At 46.1% G+C, this 27,456-nt stretch overlaps 1 protein-coding gene and 1 pseudogene across 1 annotated transcript in view; both read right to left on the bottom strand.

The window, feature by feature from the left end:
- Positions 1-27,456, bottom strand: part of Adamts17 (ADAM metallopeptidase with thrombospondin type 1 motif 17) — a 303,015-nt gene that overhangs the window by 59,601 nt on the left and 215,958 nt on the right. The window contains exons 16-19 of the mRNA XM_021167985.2: positions 24,978-25,058; positions 18,189-18,346; positions 13,330-13,489; positions 10,406-10,541 (exon numbers count right to left, since the gene is read on the bottom strand). Coding sequence (XP_021023644.1) covers positions 10,406-10,541; positions 13,330-13,489; positions 18,189-18,346; positions 24,978-25,058 — 535 coding nt within the window. The remainder of the gene's footprint in view (positions 1-10,405; positions 10,542-13,329; positions 13,490-18,188; positions 18,347-24,977; positions 25,059-27,456) is intronic.
- On the bottom strand, positions 5,539-9,909 carry LOC110297323 (annotated as a pseudogene).

Here is a 27,456-nt window from a genome sequence, read left to right as displayed (position 1 = left end):
TGGCACCTTCAGAACTTGGACTCTTGCTGAGGGCCAGATCTCCCCATACATATGCCAGTGGGCGAAGTAGCAACTCAGGATAAGGGCTCAGCAAGCTACTGATCTTGGCTGTCTCTGCTTGAGGAATACCCGAGTCTGCCTTTCACATTGCCCTGTGTTTTCCCTTTGCTGAAATCATTACGTAAATGTTAGAAGGAAACATCAAGTGCTCCATTTCATTACTCGGATAAGGCAGGGAGAGAGAAGGGCCTCTTTGGTATGATGCAGTTTATAAGATAGTCATTTCCTAACTGGAGGGATTGGGTACCCATGAAACTGGTGTCTGGCAATTCACTTGCTGTCTGAAATAATGAAAGAAGGGGTATCTAAGCAGTCAAAGCAACTCTGAAGTAGCCCTCTCCTCCTCTGTCTTGTGCTTTCCTCATTTTGATAAATGAGGGAGAGGTTTCAGAACTTTACCATTTAGTTGGAATGTAAGGGAGGCTTTGAAATCCGAACAGTGTCTGGGATGCTCTGGTGCACAGCTAACGCAAGTTTATCCACCATTCACACGACACTAAGGCCTAGCGCAGACCAATGGTCCCTTTCCCCCAACTACACTTATTGATTTTATTTCAGAAGAAAGCAGGAAAATTCTTTGAAGTTTCACAGTAGCAAGACATAAATTAGCCAACAGCATCTTTTCAGATTGTACCCATGGCTTAAGATGCACATATTTCAAACTTCATGCTAGGTCATGATCTTCTAACTTCCTCTCTGTATGAATATACATGCACACACATAGAACATATTTTAATATGACTGTGATATTCCATCCCATTTTAACAAAAAAACAAGGCGAGCCTGGTTAAGGTAATTGAAGAAGAAACACAAATTTAAAACCCAAATACCCTTCTGTACAGATGACTCTTCAGTCCAACTGCAAGGAAGTTGCCGAATGTTCCTTTCTGAATCACCCTAATTCAATGTACAGTACAACATGTACTGCCTGGGAAGAGATTCAAATCATAAATGCTATAGGGAAATATCTAATAACTTGGAATAGCTTTTCAAGTGGCTAATAAGCTCTAAAAGGCTGCAAAAACGTTAAATCTGGTAATGCATGAGTTCTGGGCTCCAAGTGGAGCCCACTGCGCTGTCTGTGGCTGGGTCTCTGGGGCTGGCACACAGCATTACTCTTTTGATGCCAATGACAGGGCTCTCTTCCCGCAGACTGTGGTCAGCAAGGCGAAGGCTGCCGGCCACACTCATAACAGCTGATCCAATCTGTGATTTCTGCCTCTCCTGCCAATGGTGGGGCCAGGTTTGCCGGTATTTGTGTTGGTGTGCAGAGGCTGGAGAGAAGCCATCTGTCTTGTGTCAGATTCCATATGGTTGCAGCAAGCTCTGGGAGAGACATCCACAGAGTCAGGCACTGGATCAGAATAAAGAGGTGCTAATGGTGTGCAGTTGGGAAGGCAAAGGGAACTGTTGGGAACTTGGTGGAAAAAGATGCTTGAAGTGAATTAAGAGAGCAGGAGAGAAAGGAAAATGCATTGAGAAAAAAAGACAAATATTGATGTTGGTTTAAAGGTCAAAGAGTAACAATAACAGAAAGGGTCTTTCACGGTGCCAGGCTCAACAGCAGGTTCTTTTTAGCTCCGTTAATAAAGTTCACACCCTTAGTTCCTAGGCTATTCTTCTGGGTCATTGGCTTTGCCCTCTGGTTATGCCCACCCCATTCCAACAGACCTTTGTTCTCTAGGCCCTACACGGCTCCAAGTTCCACCCATCGTACACAGGCAGGTTTTCCTTGTGTGTCAGATCTCTTTCTGAGGCCAGGTTCTCCACTCTTTCACTTAAGAAGCCTGAGCCCACACCTACAGGTTCTTACGAAAGACACTTTGCAACTAGAATACACTCTGCAATAGTTCAAATGTGTATATTACACATCCAAAATATGTATGTTATACATACATTTGCATATAGCATGCATAGGCGTGTATGTGTGTATAGCTGTACAATATTCCTATGCATATATCTCTTGCTAGGATTTGGAAGACTTTCAGATTCTATTATCAGATACGTTTCTTGTGTTAAGCAGAAAGCACTATCTGCTGACTCCGAGAAATCCATTTTCATGGGCTGACCCTACACAACGTTAAAGGGTCAGATGGTACAGAATCAACAAACCAACAAACAAACAAAACCCGCCTGGAACAGACACCTAGAATTTCCTTTGTGAGCCCTCCAGAAAATCCTAGGTATTGACTTGTCTTTACTTAATTTCATTTTCTCTTCTGTTTATGGAAATTCCACTCATTCCTTATGCTGGCTTTAGATGACTTTAGAGTCAGAAAGAGACTGGAAGAGGGTGGGATTTAAAAAAAAAAAGAGCGGAGGTGTGGGAGAATACCCCAATCTGTCAAGTTACAGGCACGCAAAGGCTTGCTCTCCTCTCTCTAAATACCTGGGTACTCAGAAGGTGTGTGGTGAACAGGAAGAGGGTTGTAGAGGAATGTTGCAGGAGGTATAGGATATGATCATAGCTGTGTTAGATGCTCAGGGGATGATCAAGCTCAAAAGAAAAAGTAATCCAGTATACGAACACATTCTGAGACAGGACCCTCAGAGGGCAGCCTCTTGCTGAATGAGGCTCCAGAGTCTCAATGGTTAGCATAAGTAGTTATGGGCAGGCGTGTCAGCTAAACTGTCTGCTTAGTCACAAATGCAGCATCGGTATCACACTCTTTCCCTGTCCAGGCTCAGGAGCCATCATGCAAGAAGCAGTAGAAAGACAGTAAGAGCCAGAGGTCAGGGAGAAGCAGATAAAAGCCGTGTCCCTGAGCATCACAGAACAGCTACACTCATGATTTCCCAGCAGCTGTGCAAGCCCACAGAGGAAACCTTTCTAGCATGGAGCAAGGGAGGGGCCAGTCCCTACCCATGACTGAGGAGCGGTAGATGGTTGGTGGGCTCTGGGGGAGGGAGTACTTCAGAGGACAACCTCTGGAGGGTTGTCTGTGTTCTGTGAGTGTATGAGCAGCACAAATTGGAATTAGTAGGTTATGAAGAAGGAGGAAGAGGAGGAAGAGGAGGAAGAGGAGGAGGAGGAAGAAGAGGAAGAGGAGGGAAGAGGGGAGGAAAAGGAGAAGAGGAGGAAGAAGAAGAGGAGGAGAAGGTGGGGGCAGCTCTGGAAGGAGTTGGGGGAGGAGAAGAAATGAAAATTATTGAACTACATAGTGTACATGTATGAAATTCTTGAAAAAAATCAATAAAAATACTATATTAAAAACTTAGTATAGAGGGACAGAGTTACTAAAACAAGCATCCACGCATGTTCCCTTGTGGAAACGTGGAAAATGTTAGCTAAAGAATTAAAAAAAAATCCTTTTTCTTTTCTGTAAATCTTTTCTCCCGTGTTGAGTCTGGTCTGAACCCGTTTCTCTGAATGATTACTAATTTCCAGTTGTATCCTGAACATTATCAATGATACATTCACTGATCTGCATCAGTGCTGTTCAATATAAAGGAGCCGTACATGTCATTTGAATTTTCCAGCAGCCATGGGAAGAGTAAAAAGAAACAGATGGATATTCCATTTCAACAGCATATTGTAGGATGGGAGCTAGAGTTCAGGGGTAGTGAACTGAACAAGCATAGGCTTGGTCCCCAGCAACTACACAACAAACACCCGCACACTAAAAAAGCAAAACAAAACATACTAGGGTCAGTGAAATTTCCCAGCAACGAAATAGGCTTGCCACACACGCCTGACAGTCCAAGTTCCATTCCTGGAACCCAGAGTGGAAGGAGAGAGAAAACCAACTCCCCAAAGTTGTTTCCCTCACCTCCATGCATGCATAGTGACATATGTGCTCTGCCTAACAATAAATAACTATTTAGAAAATAATAACAAAATGCACATGCTTTCCCCCAGTGTACTTGAAACACAAGTATTTCGGATGACTACAGTCAACACAACCCCATCTTAAACTATTAAATTATCTTACAATCTTTGCAGTCTCAAGCCATTGATATGTATAATCTCACATTTCAATTCATAATCTTCCTTTCAAATCTGCCATTTTATGCTTGCATATTTTATATGCACAGCAAATTTCACCTTGGATCTGCTACTGGCTATCACACTGAGCGGCATGTCTCTAGAGTAACATGCAAGAATCCTGAACTTCCAGTTTAGCAGGCAGCACACGTGACTCTGATAATCCTCTAAGCAGAGGTTGAGGTACCCTTAGCTCTACTAGAGGAAGTCTGTCCTATCTGTGTCTTATTCCTAGGAATGGGGCCAGGTACATCTACAGAATCTGAGAGCCCCTGCTGGCTCTCTTCTGTCTCTGTCTCTGTCTCTCTCTCAACCTCCTTAATTTCCAGTTGCCATGATTTTTCTGAGCATCCGTGGGAGCTCAGCAGCAGTCTGCCATAGTTCTAGCTGGGCCTCTGTTATGGTCTGAATCTGAGTCCTTCCTCTTACTTTCTTGTTTTGAATGCTTGTTCCCAAGGGAGGCTATGGAACCCTTAGGAGGTGGAGCTTGGCTGGTAGAAGTGAGTCTTTGAAGACCATGGCCTGAACCCTGCTACCAGCATCCTCATGGCTATCTGCTCTGTAGCCACACAGACAGCGACATCACAGATGCCAGCCACTATCATGAGCTGAGCTGTAATGCCATACTTCCTACATGAGCTACAGAGCTCACAAGCCCTCTGAGACCATGAGCCACAGCAACTGTGACATGCTAGAACATCCTCCTTGCGAATGTTCTTGTTGGATGCTCTGTCACAGCCATCACAGGGAACTAAAGCAGCGTCCATGTAGTGACAAACTGTCACAATTGGAAATTCAACATGGGGCTCCTCTGGTCTCCTATACACAGCCTCTCTTCCCAATTCTGTCTGTGGTCTAGCTTTCAAACAGTTGCTTTTCATGTTTTCTCCAGAGTTCTCTGTTATCTGTCACTCCATCATTACAGGATGTGAACCCTGTTGACTGGCAGCCTTTAAATCCCTAGTGCTCCACAGAAGTGCTCCACCATGGGCCTGCTGTGGGGGAGGGGCTGCAGACTAATTAAGTGTTTTTGTCTTTTGCACATAATTTAAAAAATTCGATATTAAAGTAACTTGTAAACATTGGGAAACATGATTCTTGATATTAATTATTATTATTATTATTATTATAGACCTTTATTAACAGGTGCTTGCAGTTTGTTGACTTTTTTGAAAAAAAAATCAAGTTGTAAACTTTATTACAAATTAAAAATGAAGTTCTTAAAAGTCTCAACTTGACCAGATAAGTAACAATTTAAAACACGTTTGTCATTATCAAAAAGAGACACCTTTAGGTAAAAATAATAAAAGTGCCATGCTGCATAGATAATGCAGATAGTTCTAATGTTATCTGGTCAGCAAGCACTTAAGGTCTTCAGCTCCAATCTTTGTTCATTTCTTATTGGTGGAATTTCATTTTCACTTCTTCTTGTTGGATGACCAAACGGAGGATGGTAGACATGGTACGCTGGCATTTACTCATCCCCGCCCAGCTCAGCCTCTGAGCAGATGAATTCTAGCTGGTGGATCGGCTGCTTTTGTGTCTTTGCCACTTTGAGGTTTAGGGTTCTCTGGGCGTCTTCGGCCATTACTGAAGATGCTGCGATACCGACGCTGAGGTAGCTGTTGACCTTGGGTCTCATCTCCTTGATTTTCTTTGTCATCTTCACTGCCATCCTCTCTAGGCTGTCTTTGGTGAGGAGGGCCCCTGCGAAATTGTGGTCTGTAACCCCAATACATATTCTGTCGTACTGGCCTACCTTGCTCTCCTGCACCCTGGTTGTCAGCACGCTCCATCACTTCTCCTTGCAGGGGGCTTAGAATACTTGGTCTCCGCATGTAGTAAGATGGGAACCTTCGCCTGCGTTGTTGGGCCTGGCCTTCAGAAGTGCTTTTCAATCCCTTGTTCTTTTCCCCACTCTCACTATTCTGGTAATTTTGCTGGTAATTGTGTGGAGGAGCCCTAAGACACGGATAGTGCCTATAATGGTTATGGTCTGCTGCGCATTTATTTACTGCCTTGAACTGGAACTCCACCAGGGCCTGTAACATTTGCTGCCTCTGCACCCTTTTCTCCTTCAACAACATCAAACTCCACAGTCTCTCCATCTCCTACACTGTGAAGGTACTTCCTGGGGTTATTCTTTATGGGAGTTTGGTGTACAAATACGTCTTCCTTGGTGTCATTCCTGTTGATGAAACCATATCCGTTCCTTACATTGAACCACTTTACTGTTCCTAAAACCTTCCTTGTGATAATCTTGTTTCTACCGACAGGCACTGCTGATGTGAGGCCGCCACTACCCAAGCCACTGCCTGTGGAGCCCAGCTTGGTGTTGCTGAGGGCTGCGGCTGGGGGATGGGTTGGGGTGGGGAGCAGGCAGCTGCTGGGTCTTGGCTTTGCTGCTTAAGGTTGCAGTGATGGTGACTGGGGCTAGCGGAGGCAGTGAGGCTCTCAGGGCTCTCTGGGGTCCATTCTCTGCTCCTGCTATCGATCAATCAATTCTTTCTTCTTTTTTTGGATATCATTTTTTATTGGATATTTTCCTTACTTACATTTCAAATGTTATCCCCTTTCCAGGTTTCCCTCCCTCCCAGAAACACCCTGTCACATCCTCCCTCCTCCTGCTTCTCTGAGGGTGCCCCTCCACCCACCCACTCCCACCTCCCCGTCCTCGAGTCCCCTACACTGGGGCATCTATCAAGTCTTCATAGGATCAAGGGGCTCTCCTCCCATTGATGCCTGACAAGGCCATCCTCTTCTATATATGCAGCTGGAGCCATGTGTACTCCTTGGTAGTTGGCGTAGTTCCTGGGAGCTCTGGAGTGTCTGGTTGGTTGATATTGTTGTTCTTCTTATGGGGTTGCAAAGCCCTTCAACTCCTCAGTCCTTCTCCTAACTCCTCCATTGGGGACCCTGTGCTCAGTCCAATAGTTGGCTGCAACCATCAGCCTCTGTATTTGTCAGGCTCTAGCAAGGTCTCTCAGGAGACAGCTATGTCAGGTTCCTTTCAGCATGCACTTCTTGGCATCCACAATAGTGTCTGGGTTTGGTAACAGTATATGGGATGAATCCCCAGGTGGGACAATCTCTGGGTGGCCTTTCCTTCAGTCTCTGCTCAATACTTTCTCTCCATATTTGCTCTTGATTCTTGAAGGTTTTTTTACTCTTGAGCCTATCCTGGCCTCTCTGTGTCCTGAAAGAGCTCCTTACCCCATTTTCTGCATATTTGTCCAGGGAGTAGGCTGGTCTTGGTTTCAGGTAGAATGCCTGATGCCTATTTGATCACTGAGTATATTATGTTTTGTTTTTCTGAGCCAGGGTTTCTCTGTGTAGCCCTGGCTATCCTGGAACTTACTCTGTAGACCAGGCTGGCCTTTAACTCTGAGATCTGCCTGCCTCTGCTTCCCTAGTGCTGAGATTAAAGGCACGTGCCACTACTGCCTGCTCTGATAATTGAGTCTTTAAGGTTGCCAAATCTTCCTTCTTTGACCCTGTAACTGAGCAAGGGACTGACAGATGGGCTTGAAGTATGGCCAGCAATCCTCAAAATATACAAATGGAAGGATTTACTTAGCTCACAGTTCCAAGTCCTTAAGTATGATGGTTTGTATATGCATGGCCCAAGGAGTGGCACTATTAGAAGGTGTGGCCCTGTTGGAGTAGGTGTGTCACTGTGGGCTCAACTCAGGGCAGAAAGGGAGTCAGAGGGGTAACATCACAGGATGCATCGTCCTAGCATCCTGGCTGTTGGTAGCCAGTATTCTGCTAACAGCCTTCAGATGAAGACGTAGAATTCTCGGCTCCTCCTGCACCATGCCTGACTGGATGCTGCCGTGTTCTAACCTTGATAATAATGGACTGAACCTCTGAACCTGTAAACCAGCCCAAATTAAATGTTGTCCTTTATAAGAGTTGCCTTGGTCATGGTGTCTGTTCACAGCAGTAAAACCCTAACTAAGACACTAAGACTTCAAGTAGCTAGTCAACACACACCACAATCAAGTGCAGCAAGAATGAATGCACCCAGGTTGCTTGGCCTCGCCTGTGTTTGTTTGTTTGTTTGTTTGTTTTTTGACTCTTGTATAGTTCAGGATCCTGTCCATGAAATAGGACTGCCCACATTCAGGGTGGATACTCCTAGCTCCATCAAGACAACTCTTGCCCCACAAAGACATGCCCACAGGATAACCTAACCTAAGTAATTTTGCAATGGAAGACCTTTTTCTTAGTGATTCTAGGATGGGGGTAAGTTGACATTCAAAACTATCCACCATGCAGACTTTCTGAATGAGTCCTCTTTTAAAGCCTCTAGCATGAAAATAGGCTTTCATTCTTAATTTTGAAGGAGCACACAAAATCAACATAAGGGATATTACTTGCTTGCATTTCCTTTTCATGTCCCCTTAAGCACACACTAAGAGTTTAACAAAAAGTCATAATGAACGAAGTGACTATGGCTCAGCAGGTAAGGGTGCCTGTGCCAAACCTGACAACCTGAGTTAGTCACCCTGGGCCCACGAGCTGAAAAGATATTAACTCCTGAAAGTTGTCCTTTGACCTCCACACATGTGCCATGGAGTATGTGTACACACACACACACACACACACACACACACATGCACACACACATATACATGCATGTGTACCCACACCCACATGTGTGAACACACACATTTAATAAAAATCCGAATCCAAGCCAAACCAAACCAGTTTAAGCAAAGGAGGCTGGTACACAAGACAAACACTTCGTAAGGCTCCTGAATCAGGCACATGGTACACGCAGAGCTTTAAAGACCCAAAAGACTCCACATCAAAATCAAAGTCTAGTTAGAAAAGGTATGTGTGCCTTGACATGATGGGCAGGGCTATGAAGTGGAAACTATTGGCTCAACTCAGGGCAGAAAGGGAGGCCGAGTGCATCAGTCACCGAGTGAGTACCACGCTCCGTTCCACTGAAGCAACTAGAAAGAAACCCGTGGAACTGGTGAACAGACTGCACAATTCATTCCAGCTGCAACTTGCAGACTTTACACCAGGGCACATGGGAGAGGAGTTCAGATGGCTTCCAAGCAACAAACGGGCAGGGAAACAGACCGAGCACAGCCATTAGCCTCAGTAGACACTTGAGACAATAAAATTCTAACACTTTGTCCTTTTAAGGGGAGGCAATGGATGCCAGTCGAAAGTGTGTGCCCATGGCAATCTTTTCTCTGTGAGATGCTGTCAGTCATGACCCGGAGGCTGCCCTCTAGCTAGGACAGTGTGTTTCCATTAGTGTTCTGGCTTAGCCAAGTTCAGGACAGTTCCATCTTATGGTACTTCAGTTAGTTAGAGACCGTGCATGCAGAAATGGTGCCTTAAGATTACAGTGGGGCTGAAAATTTTCCATCGCCTCCACCACATGACAGTGCCATGCCCCACGTTTGCACCAGTGCTCACAGAAACAAACCTACTGTGCTGCCACGTTATTATTAGTTGAGAGGGGGTGGGATACGCAGGTGTTTGCAGATATACCAGTGGTATATGTGCTTATGTGTGCTCACGAGGAGGTCAGAGGTCAATGTTGGGCATCTCCCTCTATTGCTTCATTGTATTTTATTTTGAAACAATATGTCTAGGTAAACCTAGAGCTTACTAACTGGCTAGACTGGTTCCAGCCAGCCTTGGGTATCTGCCTGTCCCCACACATCCATCCCTCTCGCTCTATGGTTACACATACACAGATGTCCTCATCTTTTGTATGACTGCTAATGACCCAGACTCAGGTCCTGAAGCTTGTACACTACATGCTCCTGAAAACAGGAATTAGTGATGATAACTTACTGGTTCATGTCTTCACATGCTGTGGTTATTACCGTCATTTTAGAATATGGTCCTGTTTAAAAGAATTGTCCACTCTACAGAAGTCTGTGTTAGAATAGCACCAGCCTATCCATCTTGTGCCTACTGATTATATCATTTTCTTATGCTTAAAGTAATTTTCTATTTTGTTCATGTCCTAGGGAACAATGAAGTAAAACAAATATCTACAGTTAGCCTACTTGTACAGTAAACATTACATTGTCCAGATAGCTACTTCTCAGAATGTAACTCCATTGTCAAACAACATGACTATTTGAACAAGCAAAAACAACAAAACAAAACAAACAAAACAAAACAAAACACAATACAACAAAAAAACCCCAAAAAACAAACAAACAAACAAACAAACAAAAAAACCAAACCAAACCACCAATGGCACCAGTAGAATGTGGCATAGGCTGGTTCTGTGGTATTATCCGTGTATCACCATCCCCTCATCTGAGCTGCTGCTACCCATCCTTCTGGTGGGTCCAAGCTACAGAATACAGGACTTACCGGGACTGGCATGGGTGAGAGTTACACCGTCGGACCTGGGGCTCAGGGCGGCTTGCTTGGGGGCAGTCACTGTCATTCACCAGGGTTGTGGTCTTGTTAACAATCCGTGTGCATGATACGATAGTCCTGCGTTCTCCTGGAAGTCAACCCATGGGAGATGAGAAGTTATGGCTGCTCATACCCAGAAAGCCATTTACTTATACTTACGGAGGGGTGTATGGGTACAATTATCTATCACTAAGTGAGCCACATCACATTTGTCAAAGAGGGACAAGGTGCTTAAGTCATAGCAGAGTAATGTGGACCAGGTTCCACAGTCTGAGAAAGCAGCAGGACCTCAGGTCACCTGTCCTAGGACAGTTTAGGAGTTTGCTGAGGACAACACTTTGGTTTGAGCCTTTCATGTTTGAGATTTGAAGTCTACAGAGATCTGGTCCCAGTTAAACATGTGTATACCAGCCTTCACCTATAGTATGGCCAGTTACTGCTTGCTCTTATAGGCTTGCTTCTCAAGAGGAGCAAAGTGGCTGGTGTGACAGACACACAGGACACTTGTTCACTTTGCCCAGTGGTGCTAATGCCTCAGAGTGCCATGAGCTCTTAGGCAGCTTGGCAGACTCATTGACTTTTCTTTGAGCATTTCCTCTGAGCTCTCAATTCGATGGCTATGACTTCATCAGGGAGGCCAAGTGTTGTCAGTTAGGATGGTGATGGCAGTTAGGAGGGTGGCCTCTGGAACCAGCTGTCTGGGTGCCTCTTGGCCTTGTCACTAAGTGTCACCTGACCACAGTATCAACAGTTGGCTCCCTTGCTTCTCTATCTTAGTCCCCACCACCACCCAGGCCAGCTTGCTTCACCTCTCCTTGGCTTTCTATGTGTCTTCGCTGGCATTCCATGCTACTTACTGTATTGGAGTCATTGGCTTCAGGAGAATGGCCATAAAAGATGAACATGGAATCAAGTACAATTACGTAGGCCCAGGATTCTTGGTAGGATCTGTTGTCTGAAAAGTTTGTCATGTAGGGATGGCTAAAATATTGGGATTGGGGAGTCTTTAGCCACACTGTCTGTCCTAGGCCTATGAATGTAGTCATGTATACAGATGAAAGCAAAGAGCTACTGAATATAGCTTTCTGCAATGACTACTGCAGGGAGCTGGAAGTCACTGGTACCACAAGGGACTGCACAGAGGCAGCAGAGGCTGTGGCAGTTCAGAGCTCCTAGTGGAGCACAGCCTGCTATGCCCCCTGTGGGCTGGGTTTGCCCACAGTGAGTAGACAAAGGGATGTCTGGCTGCAGTTAGAGATGCAGGCATGGGCCTCTGAAGTGGGGGGTGGGAGACCACCAGCCCAGGGGCAGCTAAAGTCCCCAGGACAAGAGATCTCCTGGAAAAGGCGTACTCTGTCTGGTAGGACTGATGGTACTACCTTGAAGCTGTGTCCATTGCAATTGTCAGTTTGCAGAGGAAAAACATGTAGAACGTTTAGTGTGTGTGGTTAGCTTAGATGCATAGGAAGGCACTGAAGGGCTTGGCTATATTGTGGCTCAGATCTCTCCACGAACAATGGGATGAGCCCCTGAATGTTAAACAATGCTGTATGAGCTCCACACTTGACAACATCGACTTAGTAGTCAAGCCACTCAGGAGCAGGCATGGGTGGGATTGCAGCTGGGTCCTAGCTTGCTGCCCACTCACTGGCAGACATCCAGAGTCCTAGTCAATCCCCTGCCCCAACTCTGTCTTACCCAGCATTCATTGTATCATCTCTCATGGCCTTTCTGAGTGCCTATTGGGGTGGCAAATGCCAGTGACCCAGAGGTATAGTAAGGGACTTACTTTCTATTATTCTCTTGCTATTCTCCCTCTCACCCCTCTCTCTCTCCCTTCCCCTGCCCCCTCTCTCTTCCTTCCCTTCCCCCTGCACTGTCTCCACTATTTTCTCCCACTTCTCTACTTCCCTAGCCCTGGCCATGCCCAGTCTGCTGGCCATATTCAGTTTACTTCTTTCTCTCTCTGCTCTGGACTCTCCCAGATGCCTCTGGGCATTTTCTCCCTCTTATCTACAATAAAACCTTCCCATACCATGGACCGGTCGTGCCAGCAGCCTCTTTCCTACACCCCTTGAATGCAGTTTCCTGCCGCTCCTTGTTAGACCTTCCATTTCTTTCTTTGGTTCTTTGACACTTTCATCTGCATCTATGTTGAATCTTGGTCATTTCTACCTGGGTCCCTCTTTTACCCTAACATTTGCTGAAACCCTCTTTCCCCATAAGCCCTCTCCTAGTTTGGCGTCTGTTTTCACGACCCACTGACTTGCATGGTAGTTGTCAGCCCGAGTGGGTAATTCTTTACAGGAGTGGCTTCCTAGTGCTCCTCCTGAATGCCCTACTAGCAAACACACTGCCTTTGATGATGTAGATCCTTGTGGCGTGGCAGTCTCTTTGGCTCACCTGCAATCTCCATAGTGGGAGTGTGGGGGCAGACATCACATTTAGAGGTGAGGAAGAGGGGGTGACATAGAGTGCTCTGCTTGGTCCAGAGGACTCTTACTTCTCTTTGCACCCTGGAGACGGTGGCTGAGGCACAGATGACAGGGTATGTGGGTATGGGTGAGGCCTTCATCTGCTGCCATTCCACCAAGATGGAAGTCTATTTCAATTATTCCCGGGGCATTTTTCATAACTACCATATAGTCACATAATTGGCAAATCTCTACACTAGGACAAGGAGTGAAGTGGGCCTGCTAACACAACTGTGGGAGCTGGGATGGCTTGGCCACATGCTCTGCTGAGATCTTCAGGGCTTAAGTCCCTATGGAAGCACAAATTCTCTATTTCCTTGCTGGGTGGACTGGTGCAGAGGGCCCTGAACTCAGGATTTCTTGAGCCAAGCTGCTCCCTCGCCTCCCCCACCCCCACCTTACCTCCTCCACACTGCACGCTGCACCCTTCCCAGCCGCTGTGGGTCCAGAGGAACAGAGCATCTTGTGGCTTGGCGGGCTCACTCTGGTTTTCTGAACTCTGGTTTACAGGTATGGTGTACTCATAATGAATTCCGTAATTCTGGTCATGAAATAACAGCACCTGGAGCCATGGGAAAGGAAGGAAGGCCTTGCTGAGATGGAGCGAGCGACCACAGATTGCTGCACGTGTTCTCTGAGCTACCTGTGGCTGCTCCTCCACCAGCTTGCTCTTTTCTGAAGGTCAAGGCAGGTTAAGGTTAGGGCTGTCCCTCGGGGACTCGGTGGGTGTCTGGGGCGAGCACACCATCATTGGTGAGCTTCACTCTTTCTTTCCTATCCCACAGAGGACTGGTTAACATGAGGGATCTGGGGATGACGAACTGCATGGCTGTTTGTAGCATTTTTCTGCATCATGAAGCAGGGTCTGAATTCCCATCAACAAGGCTGAGCTTGCAGATGAGAAAGACACTCGTAGTGCTTCTTCCTAGAAAGAGATCGGAGAGTGGTGCTAAACTATATCTTTGAGCTTAAGCACTGTGCTGGCTAGTTTATGTGGACTTGACATAAGTGAGAGTCATCTGGGAGAGGAAACCTCACGAGAGAAAATGCCCACAGCCGATTGGCCTATCAGCAAGCCCGTGGCAGCGCTTTCTTGATTGACAACTGTTCTGGGAGCGTCTTCTCTTTGGACTATAAGAAGATAGGTTGTGTAAGGGGGCAAGCCAGTAGCCAGTAAGCAGTGTTCCTCCAGGGCTTCTGCTTCAGTTCCTGTGTCCTGGTTCCTGACTTGCTTAAGTTCTCTCAGTGGCAGGTAAGGGAGTGCAAGATGAAATAAACACATCTTCCCTAGCTGCTTTTGCTCATGGCATCTCTCTCTCCCTCCCTCCTTTCTCTTTCTTTTCTTTCTTTCTTTTGTTTTTGTTTTTTTTTTTTTAAGATTTATTTATTATATGTAAGTACACTGTAGCTGTCTTCAGACACTCCAGAAGAGGGAGTCAGATCTTGTTACGGATGGTTGTGAGCCACCATGTGGTTGCTGGGATTTGAACTCCGGACCTTCGGAAGAGCAGTCGGGTGCTCTTACCTACTGAGCCATCTCACCAGCCCCTCTTTCTTTCTTTCTTTCTTTCTTTCTTTCTTTCTTTCTTTCTCTCTCTCTCTCTCTCTCTCTCTCTCTCTCTCTCTCTCTCTCTCTCTCTCTCTCTCTCTCTCTCTCTCTCTCTCTTTCTTTCTTTCTTTCTTTCTTTCTTTCTTTCTTTCTTTTTCTTTCGCTCTTTTCCCAAGACAGAGTTTCTCTGTGTAGCCCTGGCTGTTCTGGAACTCACTCTGTAGACCAGGCTGGCCTTGAACTCAGAGATCTGCCTGCCTCTGCCCCCCAAACTGGGATTAAAGGCGTGCGCCATCACTGCCCGGCAGTCATGATGCCTTCTTTTTCTTTTTTTAAAATTTTTATGTCTATGAGTACACTGTCACTCTCTTTAGACACACCAGAAGAGGGCCTTGGATCCCGTTACAGATGGTTGTGAGCCTCCATGTGATTGCTGGGAATTGAAGAGCAGCCAGTGCTCTTAACCATTGAGCCATCTCTCCAGTTCCTGGTGCTTTTCACAGTAATAGAAACACCAAGAAAGACAAGCTCTGCCCTCCAGATGGTGTCTCCCATCACCCATCATTGCCACATTACAGTAAGTATACTCAAGAGGAAGGAATCAGAGGGGTCTGGGAGGAACCTGTTTTGGGGATGTTGAGGATATCTGCATCTTGGTACTGCCATGGAGCCTGAATGGTGTCTGTGTCTGTTGGAAGGCAGGGGCCTGGCTCATGGCTGACACTAAGGGTAGACATAGGAGCAGAGATGTACCTAAGCCTCACTTGTGGGAGCCACGCTACAATTTGGGGACCATGCATCTGAAATCCCAGTGAGGGTTCAGAATGGAAGGGGTCTATGCTTTGCCTGGGGATATCATGGCAAGCCTTGTAAAACCACCGGTACTCCACTGGCTTTATACATAACATAGACATGTGAGGCAAAGCAGGCTTCTCCGTGGGAGACAGACCTGGCTGTAGACCAGTGAATGTCCTTGAGGCTAAGCAGCTAGCAAGTGCATTTCCAGCCACAGAGATCTGGGAGAAGGAGCCGACAGGAACTAAAGACGGAGTTCACAGCCCACTTTGCAGACTGAGGCAGACCAGGATAGAGTGTCAGATGACAGGAGGTCATTGTCCTCAGGCTTCCTGGGCCTTCAAGGCCGAATTGTAGGATGGTGGTCCAGTTCATACTTTCCTAGCCAATACACCTGCAGAGGTACACTTGGAGCAATGCTTCCTGCCAAAAACCAAAACAACAAAACAAATAAACACCCCCAAGCCACCAAAACTAAGAGCTCTAAACTAGTCTTTACACTGAGATCTTTATTATCTCAGTGTGGGAATGAGACCAGCAAAATGAGGCTCCATGTGAAACCAATTTTGTAGCCGCGTATGATTAGGGCACACATGAGTCTAATTGGTTTCAAATGCTAATCTCTAGGACTCTGTGGGGTGCCCGAGTGTGAACATAATATACACACTCCAGTATGGGGGGACCATAGCCTGTTACACAGAGGGAAGGAGCCTTGAAGAGATATGAAATAAAGAGCACATTTCAAGAGAAAAAGCAATTAAATATTAAATTAGGGCTGAAAATCCAGCTGGAGGTGAGATGTTTTCTCTGACTTCTGTTGTAGTACGGACAGCTCTAGGCTGTGTACACACTTCTCTGAGCTAAAGACACATCTGTTGAGAAGAGCTTTTGGTGAAGAGGGGTCCTAGGCACACTTCAGTGCTGGTTAGAGAGGCAAACTCCTGTACTTACAGCGGATGCTCCCGCGTGAGCCTCATTTGTCTCTAGCTCCTTCTCTGTGCCCCTCTGAATATTTACTTTGAACTCAGAATAGTTGTGGGGGTGGCTTCAAAGGATTTGACTGGGAAACTGTCTCATCTTGGAGAAATGGCTCTGGGACAGATCCCTGGGTCCCGGAGATCCTACTTGTAGAAATGATCTATAGCGGAATGGCTGGCAGATCCCCAGAAGGTTTATGGCACACATAGGAGCTGGCTGACTTTTAGCTCAGCAGAGACTACAACAGGGTCAGCACCCTCATCAGGCCGCACTCAACACCCACAGGAGGTGGCGGCCAGAGAATCTTCTGAGTGTTAGCTCATCTCCAGGGGCACACATAAGCGGGGCGGGGGAAGGAACTTCTGGGACTGGCAGCGCTTCAGATATGTGCTTTGATAACCAATGCACACACTGCTACAAGCCCTGTTCTTTAGGAGATCAGAATCAAGTGAGTATCATCTGGCATGCACAAGGCCTATGTTCAATCTCCACCACCTTCACAAAATTAGCCACAATGGGGTGTTGTCATAAATAGTCCTGAGACCACTCAGACCCTGAGAAGGAAACCATAGCATGACTTCCCTGGAGGCCTTGGATACCGAGCCCATGTCTGAATGGCATCCTCAGAGTTCTCAGGGAATCACAGAACACTGACATCCTGCCTAGCCCATATACAGGTTTCTGAGGACCACCTGGGGAACAAGCAGTGCTTACCTGATTCCCCAGTGCCTGGAAGCCGAATCTGGCCAATCTGTGTGGTACAGACCACACATTGCTTACACAGTGCACTTCTACAAGGCACTTCTCAGATATGGGGTAGCTCTTGTGCGTGCTGCTATCTGATGCAAAAACAGCCATGGAGCACAGCTGTGCTGGCTAGTTTTATATCAACTTCAGAGGAGGGAACCTCAGTTGAGAGAATGCCTCCATAATATGGGGCCTGGGGGCCATTTTCTTAGTGAATGATGTGGGAGGGCCCAGTCCAATGTGGGTTGAGCTGTTACAGGGCAGGTCATCCTGGGTGCTATCTAGAAGTAGGCTGAGCAAGCCTGGAGGAGCAAGACAGTAAGCAGCACTCCTCCATGGCTAGTGCTTCAGTTCCTGCCTCCATGTTCCCACTTGGCTTCATTCTTGCCTTAGCTCCCCTCAGTGGACTGCAACTCTGGGTATGTGAGCTATACAAACCCTTTCTTCCCCAGGCTACTTTTTTGGTCATATGTTTTCTTACCACATTGGAAATCCTATCTTAAGTCAATGTTCACCTGTTTAATGGATACCAGATGTCCCTCCCTGGCTGTCACCAGTGCGACTGCAATTACCGCCTTGGAAGAATCGTCTTTTGAAAAAGATAGGTGCTCCACCAGTGAGGAGCCAGGAGGACATTCTGGGGAGGATCCTCAAGGTGGAAGGAACAATACCAAGACGGGGGTGAAGGGCTGGGGAGATGTCTCAGTCAGTGATGTGTGTGCTACAGAAACACAAGGAGCTGAGTTTGGATCCTCAGTACTCATGCCAGGCACAGCATCTTGAGGGTGTAATCCCAGTAGTGTATGTGAGGACTGATGAGGGTTAATACTGGCCAGCCAGCCTGGCCAGATCGATGAGCTTCAGGTTGAGTGGAAGACCCTGTCTCAAAATATAAATGTAGAAACCCACTAAAAAAGACATTGGCAGCTGAAGCTCTGGCATCTACATACACATGTACAAATGCGTACAAGAATGCACATTTGCATACTCTTCAGAGCATGCTCATATGCCACACACACAGAACATATAAATGCATCAACACACAAAGAAAGAAAGAAATGAAAAGGGCATCTTTAGCAGGGAGCCTTGCAAACTTCCAGGGGCATCTCTTTCCACCCAGGTTCTGGAGAACAAGACTCGAATAACCCAGCTGAGCCACTAGCTTAAGCAGAGGTGTAGGGCCAGCACTTACCATCAGATGCAGCGGCACTGTGGTGGGTCCCTTGGCTGAGAACTTCTCCCACAAGCCTCTCCTCACGTAGCGAACGGTTGTACCCGCAATCTGGAATTCTCCAGGGAGTTCTATCTTCCAGTCGCTGTTGATGGATCTCTTACTAGAATCTTTGAGAGCTAGAAAGGAAATTGATTATTGGAACATTAAGGCTATCTAGCCTGCCCTTGGAGGGAATCTGGGGGTCCTGCCTGAGTCGGAGGCCTTTGTGAGGGCAGGCAGGCACCTGCAGGGAGAGGACTGTACTCTCTGGGTACCAAGGACAGAGGCTGGCTCACAGAGAGCAAACTTCTCCTGGTTCACAGGAGAAATAGCTGTGAAGGCTGATGGCACATCCTCCAACATAGCTGCCTGTCTCACTACAGATTCCCATAGTGGGACTTGGGGAGAGGCCCAAGGATGGTGATGCCAGGATCCAGTCCAAGCCTATGGACATAAATGGCTTGATTGATGAATGAGTTTTACATTGGTATATTCAAGGCCACAGAATATATCTTGGAGCTTAGCCGGGCGTGGTGGCACACGCCTTTAATCCCAGCACTCAAGAGGCAGAGGCAGGCAGATTTCTGAGTTCGAGGCCAGCCTGGTTTACAAAGTGAGTTCCAGGACAGCCAGGGCTACACAGAGAAACCCTGTCTCGACAAACCAAAAAAACAAAACAAAACAAAACAAAAAACTCATATACTCATTTGAGATTAAAAAAAATTATAACTGTTAGTTGTACTATTTTGGGGTTTAGTGTGAGTGCTGAATAAGTGCATTCTACACATATTGATAATCACTATTCTATACTCTACATGTGAAAGAGAACACACAGGACTTATCTTTCTGTGACTAACTTACTACACATCACACAGTCTCCTACAGTTCCATCCTCATTGCTGCCAAGGAGAGGCCAAAGAGGGCCAAGGGACCACTATCATCTCTAGCCTAGCTCTGTCCAACCCCCCTATGTAGCAGCTGAGGTAACCTGAACTCCTTATCTCCCTGATTCGGCCTCCCTAGTGCCGGGGTTACAGGTGCCCAGTTTATACAGTGCTGGGGGATTGAACCCAGAGATTCCTGCATGCCAGCCAAGCAGTGGACCAGTTGAGCCATCTCCCCAGCACCTTAAATAATGCTTTGCTTAGCTTTTAATTTCTATTTATTTGTATGTGTGTGCATGTACCTGCATGAGTTCATGTGCACCACATGTAGGCAGTGCCTGCGGAGGTCAGAAGAGAGCATCAGATTGCTAGGAACGGAGTTACAACTAGTTGTGGGCCTCTGTGTAGAAGCTAGGAATTGAACTGGTGTCCTCTACAAGAGGAATACATTGTCTTAAGCGCTACACTATCTCTCCAGCCTGCTTGGTCCCCATTTGAGGCAAGGTTTACACTGTAGCCCAGGGTGGCCTTAACTACTCTGCCCAGCTTGACATTTCTCTAAAAATGAGATGCAAATGGCTTACAAATATTTTTTTAAAAAATGAATAAAAAAGAAATCAATCAAACAAGTAAGCCCAAACAAACCAACTCCTCAAATCCAAACTCCTCAATATCACAAGTCATTGGGGAAATGTGACCCATCTCGCCTTAGTTAGGACATTCTCATGAACAGGCAAAGACAAGAAGATCACACACATTGTGGGTAGGACTGTACATTTCCTCGGTGTTATGGGAAATTCATAGGAGAAGTATAGACCCAGTGCAGGATCTGGCTCCCCACTTGTGGTAAATATCCCCAGGAAATGAAATCAGCACTGCTCATAACAGGTAAGGCCCGAGTCAGCTCAGTGCCAGTTGATAGATGAGGAGATACGGGAAATGTGGGGCACACATATGAATTGGAGCATTACTTAGCCATGAAGAAAAATGTAAGCAACCATCTGCTTTACTGTTACTACCCTGGGCCTTTGGAAGGGCAATGTAACTCCAGTATCCCCCAAGGATCTGACACCCCCATGCTGGGAAAGCTGATGTTCCTTAAGGAGGTGATGTTATTCTGTTATTCACTTACATGTGAGTAGCTACTCACAGATGTGGTGACAATACTTTGCAGCTGCCAGGATGGGGTAAGGGCCTGAGCTCTGGGAAATCAAGGCCCCACACTCTCAAACTCACAGCTCTGGCGCAAAGCTGATAGAAGGGGTGTGGGGTTGGGTATTCCTGCACTTGTGCCTCCTGCAGCACAGACTGAGGTCCCATGGCCTTCTTGCTAAGGAGAACCCTCTACAGTAGCGTTCTGATGCCCTTGACTTTAGTTATTGTTGCTGTTTAGAGAAAAATCACTGCATTAAAAACAATCAGACTGACTGAAAAACAGGGCTAGAGAGATGGCTCAACGGTTAAGAGAATGCACTGTTCTTCCAGAGAACTCAAGTTCGATTCCCAGCACCCACATTGGGCAGCTCACAACTGCCTCTCCAGGGGATCCAATACTTCTGGTCTCCAAGTGTCCTTGCACCCATATGCATATGCTTGCATATATAATTAAAAAAACAAAATAAAAAATATTTAAAACAGACAAAGAAACAATAATAGGATCTACTTTGGCACGTAGTAGGTGGCAGATGACCAGAGGTGACAGAAACTCTTAAGGTGGCTAACCAAAGGTGTGTGTGTGTGTGTGTGTGTCTATATATGTGTATATATATATAATATATATGTGATATATATATATATATACATATATATATATGCCATGATTTCTTAGTTCAGGAAGAATTTGAAGCAAGAGTTTCCTGAGGCGTGGGCATGGCTTTTAACGTTTCTGATTTGGGTGGGGGTTACCTAGCAGGACACAAGATTTCTAAGTTCCCATATTCCATGTAGAAAATGAACAAGCACAATTTAGCACTTGACATTCCTTTCCAAAGGGCGAGAGGTCAGTCTTGGGTCAGTGTTGGGACATCCAGGTCATTTCTGACAGTGAACAGGTAGCTTCCTGGTGGAGCCTAGTGATTCAGTGACTTCATGGGGTTGTCACTCTTGTCCCCTTAGGTTGACTTGACTCCTGACTTCTGGGAGTAGGTCCAAGCAGGGTTTGTGGTAGCTCCTCTGTGAGGGAGTGTGTCCTGAGGCATGTATGTGACATGCCCATATTCTTAATGATGCTGCTGTCCGCTCAGCTCTCAGGCATCCAACCCTCTTAGTCTGTAAGCATGTCAAGACCAACCAGTCTGCAGTCGACACTAGGATTTGGGGACTCAGAGAAGACTCAGCAACATCATTAAAATGATCCTCCATGCTTTGATTTACAGGCAAGTAACAGTTCGCAGCAGAGAGGACGGGATTCTGCCAGTGGTTTGAGTCCTTCTGCAAGGTCTAATGTGCTGGTTTGTGGAGATTTCTCAAGCTGCATCTGCCTGAGTCAGAGGCTGCATGTTTTAAACCAGGATCCAAGCGGGGTGGGAAGCACGCTTTGTGGATTTTGCTAACATGCTTTCAATAGTTGAATAGCTAGGACTGGCTTTTTTGCAGGGTACCACAGGACCAAAGAATTTGATCACTGTGACAGGACAAGATCTCTGCAGAGCCCACAGCATAATGCCACATGCTGAACTGCCAACCATTCTCAGCTTGGGCCCTTTTCTAGGTGTATATTTGCCCACCATTTTGGGACTTATAGGTACTCTCGGAGAAGATAGCAAGTGGGTGTTCCACAGAGCAAGAAGGGGCACTCCTTGTCAGCAGTGGCCGTGCAAGGGCAGGCTCTCCCTCCCTGCCTATTTGTTCTCTGCTGGCTCAGAGGGGCGCAGAAGGCCAGAGGGTTCTTTTCGGTTCTTCCCCATCAGGAGTCAACTGGAAGACTTGACCCACAGTCAACCCACTTCTATTCCTGGCACTGTGTCAAGATTCTTTTTTCTTTCTTTTTTTTTTTTTTAATTTCCACTAGGAGTTCAGCCAGCTCTGTTCTTAGCCATGGATACAAACTGGAGGCATTTCCTGTTCCAGGTGGTTTTGAGCAGAAAGCCAGCCAGCGTGGGCTGAAGGTAGGTGGGGTGCAATTCTTCAGGAACTGCTCCCAGCGAATGTGAGAGTAATTCAGAATGAAATTGGGTTGACTTTCCAAGCACCCAGCCCTGAGTGGAAACACGGCCTGCTGGAGCTGACTCTAGAAACATAACCAGGGAGGGTAGACCACCTTCGGGCTTGCTCCTGTCTATGTGCCAGTGCCTGGAATGATTGGGTTATGAATTTGGGGTAAGATAAGGGGACCAAAGCTGGTTCCAAGCTCCCACGGAGGCATGGCACTGCTCCTGGGGAGCTAAGTCATTCAGGCATTTAAGCCAATCCTCTTGGGATACAGACTGGCAGTTGCACACAATGAAATGTCATCCCCGCCAGTCGACCGCTGGTCCTGATTAGACTCCACTGGAGATCCTGAGAGGCTCCAGACTGAAATGGATTCAGGTGGAGTGCAGAGCTGGGCATGAAAGGAAGCCCCCCTGGGGCTTTTGCTTGCTATCTGCAAATCCAGCAGAGTGATGCTCTGTGGCGGACTGGGGTGTTCAGGTCTCTAAAGCGCTGCACTGCCCAGTGACTGGGAACCACAAACGTGGATGCTACTACTTCCCTTTGCACAGGGGGCCTCTAGGCCTCCACGGTAGAGCTGTCAGGGCCAACTGTGACAGCAAGCCATCATGTGGGTCTCATTGACGAGTTCCTTTATATTCTAGGATTTGTTAACTCTGGCCCCATCCTCTGCCACGCTTACACTCCGCAGAAGAGCAGAAATGGAGGTGGCTTCATTACTTCTTCCAGACTCATGGAGATGGGTCAGGGAAGATGGCTGTTGGGGCATCTTGGGAGTCCAAGGATGGACTTTGCTGCTCTATGGAAGAACTGGCATGGTGCACTTAGAGCTCAGTGAGCTCGTAGACTACTGGGCTCATCATTTTGTGAGGTGATGGTGAAAGCTGACTTTGATCTCTTGTGGAGTCTCAATGCTGTGCCTTTGGGGAAGAAACATGCTTCCCCGGCAGAAGGACTCATTCCCAGAGCATCAGCCAGGGAAGGTAAATTTGCAGGTGACACTAAGAGACAAGACTTATGTCAACACTGTAGACGTTGACCCATTTTCTCAGGTAAGTGGAAAGGGGCAGGATCTCTGGGACTTTAGCAGAGGACTGCCACTCTGAGAAAGTTGCCCCAAGCAGTATAAGGCTTGTTTTAGGCAGCTTTCATAAACCCTGTTCTATGTGGTGGCCCAGCTTGGTAGGCTGGGCTGGGACACCCTTGCATCTTTCAGGGACAGATGGGCAGTATACCTGGGAGTGTCTCCTCCATGGAAAGGACAGCACTGCTACCGAAGGCTCTACAATAGTACCATCGTCATCATCTTAGGCTCTATGTAATGGTACTGTGGTCTTGATTAACATGCACCTGCTAGAGATGAGTTTTGTGCCTGTTTCAGCAGAGTTAACTCAAGTTGTGACCATTTCTAAGAATGGCACGGATACTTTTGTGTAATCTAAAATGGTAGGAACATGGTCAAAGACACAATTTCTTTTTTTCCGTCAGTGTTGAAAGTTCAAATAAAAAGGTTTTGTGGGCGATTCTGGTTCACCCTGAACACTTGGCAATTATGCCTCTCCCCCACTCCCTGGACACCTCATGACAGAGGCTGAGAAAGGGGCCCCTGAAGAGATCAGCCATGTCTAGTTTAACCTGAACAAGGACCATGGGATTCTGGCTTACCAAAGGATATGGGTAACAACATCTCTGTCCCACTGAACCAAGAAAAGAGCAGCCCTTGAAACCGAAATGAGTGTTCTCCTGAAGCCTGCAGAAACAATACTCAGGAGTTCAGTGCAGTGTTCCTACTTCCTGACGCTCAAGGACCAGGCTGATCTTTGCTGGGGGGTTAACAGCAAGACTGGAATCAATCACTCAGACGACCTCCTTTAGCTAGGAGGGGTTTCAGTGAATCTGTCCCTCTACAGAGGGCAAAGAGCACCAGTCAGGATGCAATTCAACCCTTTAGAGCTATGTAAGTGTTTGTGCTTGAAGTCAGCTCGCCAGTCACTATGAAGTTAGGTCCCCAGGGCTTGGCTAGGGCCAGTGCTGTTCTGTGTCCCACTCAGCTTAGGACCACTGTTCTCTCTGCAGCAAGAAACATGTCCAGCGCCCTTGGCAGCCTGCAGGGGCTCACTGAAGAGTGGCCCATGGGTCTCTGCTGCCTGGGCTAACTGCCCTGGGTTCTGCAGGAGGGACACATCCCCAATGTCTCATGGATTCCTCCACATTTTTATTTTCCATCCTGTCCAAAATTGATGATTCTAACTGGATTCTCCCCCACAACATACCTTGGATCTTCCTGTGAAAAGTGCTGTTATTTTTGGGTACATATGATTTTCTAATGAACGTGCAGGTATAACACCAGGGTTATACCTGGGAGACGGTACGTAGGAAATACAGGTATATTGATATACATACACACACACACACACACACACATATATACACACACACATACACACACACACACATATATATATATATATATATATATATATATATATATATACCTGCACTCCATATATATATATATATATATATGTATATGTATGTATACACACACACACACATATATATACATACATATATATACATACATATATATATATATATATATATATATATATATATATATGTATGTATGTATGTAAATAAAACTGGGAGAAAGATTTAGTGTTGGAGCCACAAGCCTCCAGTCGTAAGAATCAACTTAGAGGGCAGAACTTTGATTGAATGAGTTTTGTTTTACCCAGGAAGCTGTGAGCAGGTTTGTCTTCCACCACACGGATCCGTCGAGCTCCAACCGGAATGACAACTGCTTCGATATAACCTGTGGTGACATAAGACATACAGATGAAGCACACCATGGTCCTGGATCAGAGGCCCACATGGAATCCCCATTTAAACTGCCCAACTATGCCCCCTGTGGTGAGTTCAGAGACTGCATGCTGATACAGCTTGAGAAATTGAGCACCAACTCACGTGGAGCTCTATCTTCTAAGACCATTCAGTGTCTTGGCTGTTCCACTGGTAAGTATTCTATGTTGTGTTGCAATCCCCTCTCTTGAACACGTATTTTGAAACCCTCAAACCTAGGTCCTCTACAGAGGGCAATGTGCACTAGTCAGGATAAAAATCCAAACCTATAGAGCTATGTGAGTGTTTGTGTGTGTTAGAGTATGACCTTATTTGGAAATAGGAGCACTGCGCACATATTTAGCTAAGGTGAAGTCATATCAAATTCAGCAGGATCTTAGTTTGAACACCTTTTTGTTAAAAAAATTAGATTTACTCATTTATTGTGTGTGGGATAAGCATGTCACGCTGCATGTGTGGATGTCGAGGGGACCCTTGGGAAACTCAAGCCTCTCTTTCCACCATGTGGCTTTGAGGGGTCAACTCAGGTCATTAGCCTTGGTGGCAAGGTCCCTTCTCTGCTGAGCCATTTTGGCTTAAAATAGCTTTTAAGGCGGAAAGATTTGTACACAGGTATGCCACAGGCAAACGGCATGAGCACATGACAGTGGAGACGGCTGAATCTTGCACAAGGTAAGGAACACTAGAATGCACACCACCAAAAGCCAGAGGAGAAGAACAGACCAACCCTGCCCATGCACTTATCCAGGGCAAGAACCTAAGTTTCTTTTGTTTGTGCCTCCCAGCCAGCAGCACACTGCTGCAGCTGCCTGGACCCCATCATAAGGAACGCTCTGGTCTCACTCCTTTGCTGGAAAGTTCCTTCATGTTCTGTCTAAGCTTACCTTTCCCCTGAATGTCCACAGGATCATAACAAAAGCAGAGGGAGTCATCTTACAATGAAACCATGCCCTTTCCTTGCTCTGCACCACCTCCTGCCTCCACTGCCCTGGTGACTGACTTCTGTGGCTTTTATAGCCTATACTTTTGCCTGCTTCCTTGACTACTGCCATGTAGAGGGAGAGCTCTGCCTGCTCACGGAGCTGGACGAGGGTAGTTAGTGACCCTTCAGAGTGGAAATGCCTAGAGACCATCAGAGATCCAGTCAGGGAATGGTGAGTAATGTCAGTAAGTGATCCAATGTGGTCTGGGATTCTGAAGTGCAGACTGGTAACCATTTACACCCGTGTATGGGTTCCAGACAAAGGTATCATGCATTTACCTCAGCCTCTGGGAGGGTGCTGTACGTCTCAATGTGATCATGTAAAAACACAGAGATTTCTAGGTCCAGCTACAGGAAGGCTGGAAACTACCTGGAGGAATTATTTACATCTTGATTTCTCCCAAGATAGATGCCATTTTTATTTTAAAAATGGTGCTCAATCATTGAAACAACCTAATCAAGCTAAAAACTAAAATTAACTTATATCACATCACACTAAAAAATATTTCATTGCTTTAATTTTCAACATGTCTCGTGCATTTAAACACACATGCTTTCTGTTAATCTGATGCTATACATGCTTTCAGTGTTCAAGGAGAGTTTAAAATGCAGCCATGATGTGCACAAATGTTTATGTAAAAGGCAACGGTATGTTTATGAGGTCACAAGAATATCATTTTGCAAAATGCAGATTCATACAGCAACTAATCAGTGGTTCTCAACTTGTGGGTCACGGCCTCTTTGGTAAACCTCTCTCTCCAAAAGTATTTACATTATACTGTAATTCATAACAGTAGCAAAACTACAGTTATGATATGGCAATGAAATAATCTTATGGTTGGGGGTCCCCACAACACGAGGAACTGGATTAAAGGGACAGCATCAGGAAGGCTGAAAACAGCTGGATTAAGACATGGAGATTATGATTCTGTTTAATTGCTCTGAGGTCTGTTATTGTTGGGGAGAAAATAATACCACAATGTCAACAGATACAGAAAAACAATGGGTTATCTTCTTTAACTTGTTATGATGAGAGCTATTAAATCTTTAGGACATAAAGACCCTCACTGCGTCACAAGTGATAGTCATCTATTCCATAGCAAATGTCTTTTCAATGGAAAAAGATTCTTATGGATGCTAAATACTATCCCTATCCTATTTTTTTTCCTGATTACAACGGGAATAGATATACTATTCTGCACTTCAGTATGTGAATTATACAATGAAAACAACGTATTTTTATTTAACATATATTGTATATAATATAACCATAGTAGGCCCAGGTTGGATGTAATGGAACACACCTTTAATGTCAGCACTCAGGAGGCAGAGGCAGAGAGGCAGAGAGGCAGAGAGGCAGAGAGGCAGA

Source organism: Mus caroli, chromosome 7 (assembly GCF_900094665.2).
Source record: "Mus caroli chromosome 7, CAROLI_EIJ_v1.1, whole genome shotgun sequence".
Classification (NCBI taxonomy): Eukaryota; Metazoa; Chordata; class Mammalia; order Rodentia; family Muridae; genus Mus; species Mus caroli.
Note: the sequence above shows the minus strand (reverse complement) of the source record. Positions and strands in the feature narration are given on the sequence as shown.